Genomic DNA, 7838 nt, shown 5'->3' with positions numbered 1-7838 from the left:
TATATATATATATATATATATATATATATATATATATATATATATATGTTGGTTTGAGACTGAGTCTTGCTCTGTTGCCCAGGCTGCAGTGCAGTGCAGTGGCATGATCTCTGCTCAATGCAACCTCTGCCTCCTGGATTCAAGCGAGTTTCATGCCTCTGCTTCCCAAGTAGCTGGGATTACAGGCATGTGCCACCATGCCCAGCTAATTTTTGTGTTTTTAGAACAAACGGAGTTTCACCATGTTGCCCAAGCTAGTCTCGACCTCCTGAGCTCACGGGATCCACCTGCCTTGGCTTTCCAAAGTGCTGAGATTACAGGCGTGAGCCACTGTGCCCTGTGCCTAGCCTCAGCACATATTTTTTTGCCCAGCTTTTCCTGGGCTTCCATTCTATTCTCATATCCAAATGGCGAACCCATCTCTTTGTATCTGTTCCATCCCATTTCAGCTAATTCCTTTTATGTACATTCCAAAATCAAATATAACCTGAAATACATTTTTGAGATAATGGTCCTGGATATTCATGATACAATGGCAAATTTCAAGGCAAGAAGAGAAAGACATGCAGTGTTTCTTCTGCAGCAGCCATACTTGGCTGCATGTAAACTATCCCAGCACAACAAGACAACAACACTTCATTTGTTCAGATACTATGGGTTGGCAATTTAGCAAGTTCTGATGCAAACGTGATTTTTAAACCTCTCCTTGTTCCCTTAAAACTAAAACAAGTATCATGACTAAACCCAAAATAATGTGAGAGAGAACTACACAAGGCCATGGCAAGAGGAAGCCTGATTTATTGGGCCACTATGGTAATAATGGAACACAGCACCAAAGCCCTTAAGTAGACAGAAGTATGAGGACTCCCTGAAGGGAAATAAAATAAATATTTAATTTGATCTACCTCCCCATGTGCAAATACTGCATATAAATTATTTATACGATAAATGTTTTCTCACCCTTAAGTAATGGGCTCTAAGGGCTTGAGATGAAATCATTAGAAAATTATACCCTCAATCATTGCAGCTGTATTTTTATCAATACTATTTTCCATCAGTTATACCTTCACTCTGATGTTCAGATATTTCCCCTTTAATATTGGAGTAGTAAAGATATAGTTAATACAAGGCATTTTATTCTTGAAAATGGTAAGATGATAGATATTAAGTATTCTCACCACACACACACACAAATAAGTATGTGAGATATGCATATGTTAATTAGCCCCATTTGTTCATTTCATAATACACACATATTTCAAAATAGCATGTTGTGCTTCACAAATATATACAGTTTTTGTCAATGAAAAAAAGAAATACAAAAATTGGCTTCACAAAAAAACACTTTTGAGGCCCCTTTTTATTTTTGCTTAATTAACACCATTCGCTGTATCAACATAAAATCTAACTCACTTGCAACTTTTTAGCAGGCAATTGTTTGGGAGACTTACTACTCTCCCCATGGAAGAGGGAGTTCTCTATTATTCAGGACAGATGTTCTATATTTATGATTCGGCCATAATCTGAAGGTCACCTAACAGTAAGCCGTCTTTTTCTTTGTCTTCTTTAGTCAGTGTCCTGAAGGATATGTGTGTGTAAAAGCTGGCATAAACCCTGATCAAGGCTTCACAAATTTTGACAGTTTTGGCTGGGCCTTACTTGCCCTATTTCGGTTAATGACTCAGGATTACCCTGAAGCACTTTATCACCAGGTAAGAACAGAGAGAACCTGTACTGTACTTAGAAATGGCGCCATGCCCGCGCTTCTAAGATAATGGTCAAATGTAATATAGTTTATTAAATTTTTATGTGCAGAAGAATTGGCGGACAAAAGGAAAGAGAACTAGCATTACCGAATGTCAAACTATGTGCTGGCCACAATGCCAGGTGTGTTATATCTTTAATTTTTGAAACAATTCTACAAGGTTAGAGAGAGAGAGGAGAAAAAGAGAGAGAGAGAGAGAGAGAGAGATAGAGAGAGAGAGTGTGTGTGTGTGTGTGTGCATGCTTTTTATTTGAAGACACTAAGATTTAGAGAGGTCAACTAGCCTCCCAAAATGTATAGTACTTGAAACTTCCCCATCTCAGATCACTGTCTTGTTCCAAAGCCTATGATATTATACATTTGATAATCACTAAATAAAGAACATTTCTAGGTATTAATTCTTTAGTTAAAACATTTTGAATTTATGAGGTTACCATGTATTAAGAAATTATTTATTGAACATATAGTGTCCTATATCGTTTTATTCTTCTGTTTCTTCTTAACCTTTTTAATATTCAACCATTCAATCATGTTCTAGTTAAAATAACAGAAGACTTACTGTAATGAGAATTGAAATTCAAATTCTGAGAGTCTGTCTTCATAACTAATTATGTACGTGTCATAGTTTCTCAGAAAGGGATGATATTCATTAAAATGGGGATTCAGTGTTTCTTTGAAGAGAAGTTCTATCACAGTAGAAAGTACAGTGTTATTTTCAAAGCAGCATTACTTTAACTTCTGAAGTTATTTATATTTGAAGGAGAACTTTTTTTTTAATAAACAGACATACACACCCAGTCCATACTTACTTTGGTTGACTTGATAAATTGTGGGCAGTATATGTGTATATACAGGTCATTAATAATGATAGGCTAACATAATATATTTGGGGCACAAAGCTTCAGAATATATTAAATGGAAATCAAGTAGACCAAACATGTGCAGTATAATTGTATTTTTGGTAAAAAACAAAAAACATGAAAATATTGCAAGTGACACTTTTACACAAACTATATTTTTCTAATTTTGTTATACTAGTACTTATATTGGTATTTCCAGTCTCTTTGACAAGATTCAGTGTTTTCTCCAAAACACTAGGAGGTTATTATTTCTAAAATAATCTTATCATGTTATCCTTTTTCTAAAAATGCTTGTGTTTTTCAAATTCCTGTGGGCCAGAGTTCCAAGTCTGTATGCATGTTATGTAGTGCCCTTTAAGGTCTCATCTGCCTATGTCTCCAGATTTATTAATCTTAACATATGCTAATTTATACTCTCTGCTTAATTACTTAAAAGGTTTTCTACTTCCTAAATAAGCTTTTCCCATACTTATTTCCATGTATGATGTGCCCTTCCCTGAATTTAAGTTTCCCCTATCTGCCTTCAGGTTCATGCTTCAAATTTGTGCTGTGAAACTAGGATTTCTTCTTTGAGCTTTTCCCCAAGCCCAATGTAGTAGTAAGTCACATCCTACACTGAAATGCCACAGGCCACTATACTTTCCCAGATTGTGGTGTTTTAGTTGCTTGTCCAGCTATTTTTCTTACTTGGAGACGAACTGCCTGAGAAACCACCTGCTAACTTTTTATCTATCTGAGAAAAAAATACGTATTTTTGTCTTGTTTTAATTATGGTTGTTTTCTCAGTATCTAACACATATAAATATTTAATGGAACTATAATAAAAATGCAAGTGAATATTTATGGGCTATTTTACAGTATATGCCATAATAATACAGGTTTCATTCTTTGCTTATTGCCCTCAAAATGTATGAGTTAATTTTCTTGTTAGAAAGGCAGTTCTTTCCCTCTACCAAAGAAATAGAGAACCAGTCTGGAAGTGTCCTGCTATTGGGGCCCTCAGAATCTTTATTATTGTACTCCCAAGTTATTTTTTCTATACTTCAAGTTCTAGGATACATGTGTAGAACTCACAGGATTGTTGCATAGGTATACACGTGCCATGGTAATTTGCTGCACTCATCACCCCGTCATCTGCATTAGGTATTTCTCCTAATACTATCCCACCCCTTACCCCCACTCCCCAACAGGCCCTGCTGGGTGATGTTCCCCTCCCTGTGCCCATGTGGACCTGTCAGTGAGTGGAAGCAAGGGCAGGGATAGCATTAGGAGAAATACCTAAGTACAGCCCCTGTTTCAAGCTAAAATGTAATAAAACTAGAAATTATGTCCTGTTTTATGCTAACAAGAGCATATGCTTTTATCCTCCACTGGCATCATATAGTGGAAAAAGCAAAAGCTCTGAATTCAGGCATTCTCTCATAGGCTGTGAGATCTTTTTTTCCTATCTGATTTTCATTTGTCTTCTGAAATTGATATTGAAAATAATGTTGAATAAGATAATAAACATAAAATATAATTGTCCTTCAGTATCCATGGGGGATCAGTTCCAGAATCTCTGGTGGATACTAAAATCCATGAATGCTTAAGTTCCTTATGTAAAATGGCATAGTATTTGCATATAACCTGCATACTTCCTATATACTTTAAATTATCTCCTGCATACTTTAAATTATGCCTAGATTACTCATAATACCTAATACAATGTAAATGCCATATAAATACAGTCATGTGTTGCTTAGGTGATTTCACCATCTTTCTATCAATGAGGTTAAATCAATGGATAATGTTTTATATTTTTAATATACTTTAAAAATTTTTTTAAATTAAACTTTCTGATCTGTCTTAGGCAATTATTATGAAATAAAAGCTAGTCAGTGCTATGTTTGGCAATCTAAAATGCATTCTGCTATCCATAATGTCACCCACTGTAATGCCTTCATGTAAATGGATTATATGACTTCCCCAAGTATCTTGTCTAAAAGTTCTTCACCAAAGTAGACACTCTGACAGGCAAAGAAAAGTCCTGCTCCCCATTCCTTGTAAAGACTAATTTTTCACTTTGCTGTGATTTTTCCATAAAGTAATAATCAGAAGAAAATAATATCCAGCCATTATCTGCCTTCATTAAATTTCATGTATTTAAAGATTCTACTGCAAACAAAATAACTTTCCATGTTAAGGCTGTCCAGCTTCTATATTGAGAGATGACCATTCTTTCAAATATGTTTTCTCTATCAATCAAGACATAAAAATCAAATACCCTAAGTTAATTGAATTACTAAGTTTCCCTGGGTTTCACAGCATATATTTCATAGCTTCCATGCATGCTTCAAGTTGAAAAGCTTTTCATTTATTTCTTCTGGTGGAGCCAGTCTTTAAGCTGTCTTGTGATTACATTGCATTTGTGACTAGATTATTTTCCTAACAAAATTTCACCTTTTATCTTAAAATAGGAGAATGCAGGCAGATAAATAACATTTTATTCTTTTGTTTTACTTTCTACCTTTCCTTAGATACTTTATGCTTCTGGGAAGGTCTACATGATATTTTTTGTTGTGGTAAGTTTTTGGTTTTCCTTTTATATGGCAAGTTTGTTCTTAGGCATACTTGCCATGGCTTATGAAGAAGAAAAGCAGAGAGTTGGTGAAACAACTAAGAAGATTGAACCAAAATTTCAAAAGACTGGAAAAGAACTTCAAGGAGGAAATGAAACAGCTGAGGTATAACTTTTTTCTTTTTTTGTCTTGAAACCACAATCATTTATTTGTTGTTGATCCTATGTTGTTGATTCATTATTATTTGCTCATGATTCTATGGCTTAGGTTCAGCTGAGACAGTTCATCACTGGTCTCATGGTGGTCACAGATTCCAAAAAACAGCAGGGAAGTTGGCACCAATGCCAAGTGCCTTAAGGCTCTGCTTGTGTCACATTTGTTATTGTCCAGTGGGTAAAGCAAGTAACATGGCCAAGGTTAGAGTTAAGTTGGAAAGGGACTTACCAAGGAAATTTGTGGCCATGTTTGCAAATAATCTACCACACTTATGAGATTTGTTTGTTTGGGTTTTAGTTCTTTTTCTTAGTGATGGTGGTGTTCGTTATTTTTCTATGTAGTTTTAAATTTTTTATAATTTCAACTTTTTTGAATTTTAAATAGTTGTTTTATTAGAGCATCTTTTTTAATTATTATACTTTAAGCCCTGGGATACATGTGCAGAACATGCAGGTTTGTTACATAGGTATACATACACCATGGTGGTTTGCTGCACCCATCAACTGGGCATCTACATTAGGTATTTCTCCTAATGCTATCCTTACCCCTACCCTGCCGACAGGCCCCAGTGTGTGATGTTCCCCTCCCTGTGCCCATGTGTTCTCATTGTTCAACCCCCACTTATGAGTGAGAACATATGGTATTTGGTTTTCTGTTCCGGTATTAGTTTGCTGAGAATGATGGTTTCCAACTTCATCTATGTCCCTGCAAAGGACATGAGCTCATTCTTTTTTATAGCTGCATAGTATCCCATGGTGTATATGTGCCACATTTTCTTTATACAGTCTAACAATATTGGCAAACCGAATCCAGCAGCTTATTAAAATTTTATCCACCATGATCAGGTCAGGTTCATCCTTGGGATGCAAGGCTGATTCAACATATGTGAATCAATAATCTATCACATAAACCAAACCAATGAAAAAAAACCACATGATAACCTCATTAGATGCAGCAAAGGCCTTCGATAAAATTGAATACCCCTGCATGCTAAAAACACTCAATAAACTAGGTATTGATGAAACATATCTCAAAATTTCACCTTTTAGATTCAGGGGCTGCATGTGCAGGTTTGTTACGTGGGTGTATTGTGTGACAGTGAGGCTTAGGGTGGACAAATGATCCCGTCACCTGGGTAGTGCACATGGTACTCAACAAGCAGCTTTTCAGCTCTTTCCCTCTTCCCTGTCTTCCCCCTCTAGTAGTCTCCAGGTTTGCTCCTATCATTAGGTCCACGTGTATCCAGTGATGAGCCCCTACTTAGTAAGCGACAACATGCAGTATTTAGTTTTCTGTTCCTGTGTTAATTCACTTAGGATAATGGCCTCCAGCTGCATGCCTGTTGCTGCAAAGGACATGGTTTTATTATTTTAAAATGCTTCTGAGAATCACAGAGCTAGAGGTGCCTTTTTAAGGTCTTGAAATACATTGCCTTTCAATATCTGTTTATATCTGTATGTGGTACATAATCAGAAGATCAAAAAATATTTCAATAAGAGAGCTTGCTTTTGCTACATAACATTCCTTCCTTAATGCCCTGTAGCAAGAGTTACTGCTACCTTTAAAGATTTATCTAACATATACAGTTTTTTTGTTCCAAAATGTCTATTTCTACTGCTTATAAACTATAGCTATGTTGGGTTTTTAGAACTTGACTTCTCTTAATACAAGTATAGTTTATTAATTTAAAACTACTTCAGACAGCTCATCAAAATTAACTTTGAAAAATGTCTGGTTGTAACGCAGTGACAGAACCTTCCATAATTTAGAAATTAGAAAGTACTAAAGGGATGGATAAAAGTACAGTACTGAAGTTGTAGACAGAAATAAAATTACTTTATTGGTCTTCTAGTTCTTTCCAGAGGAAATGCACTATGTATCATAATACAAGGAATTATTTTATTCCTGAAAGAATTAGAACCAGATTAAAAACCTAGTAATGTTTTGCCATAATTTTCAATTATCTTGGTGTTATGCTTTAATATTTCCTTTTAGATTCTTTGGCCTCAGAGCAAAAAATTTGGTCTATTAATTTGAAATTATTGACAGAACTAACATTAAGGAAGTTTGGGAAATTGTCTTTAAAAATATAAACTGTGCCATACGTGTGCTTAAAGAAAGGACCAGATGGAAAAAAGCAACCAGAAGTAGCTTTCTTATATTTCTCAGGACCTAGCAATCTCACATCTCTTCCTTGAACTACCCTTCTGGTAAATGGGAAAAAAAATCTAGATTGAGCCAGAGAACAAAAAATAGAGAGGAGCCATGACCAGAACCCTCTCATAGAAAGAGGATAAAAAGACTCAGGGAAAAGAAAGGGCCAAGATACACTCTACCATGAAGTGGAATATATAGTAAGGTACATTAATGCCAAAGGTCCCTACTAAGTCAAAGAGGGAAATGTTAACTTTCCTGTTAATAACCCTTTTATTAAGTCAT

At 35.4% G+C, this 7838-nt stretch overlaps 1 protein-coding gene across 2 annotated transcripts in view; it reads left to right on the top strand.

Annotated features, from left to right (window-relative positions):
* Positions 1-7838, top strand: part of SCN7A (sodium voltage-gated channel alpha subunit 7) — a 90019-nt gene that overhangs the window by 33490 nt on the left and 48691 nt on the right. For both annotated transcript variants that reach the window (XM_032286615.1, XM_032286614.1), the window contains exons 9-10: positions 1571-1712; positions 5142-5348. In XM_032286615.1, coding sequence (XP_032142506.1) covers positions 1571-1712; positions 5142-5348 — 349 coding nt within the window. The remainder of the gene's footprint in view (positions 1-1570; positions 1713-5141; positions 5349-7838) is intronic.

The sequence above is a fragment of the Sapajus apella genome, unplaced genomic scaffold (genome assembly GCF_009761245.1).
Source record: "Sapajus apella isolate SASKATOON/1434 unplaced genomic scaffold, GSC_monkey_1.0 scaffold18, whole genome shotgun sequence".
NCBI lineage: Eukaryota > Metazoa > Chordata > Mammalia > Primates > Cebidae > Sapajus > Sapajus apella.
Note: the sequence above shows the minus strand (reverse complement) of the source record. Positions and strands in the feature narration are given on the sequence as shown.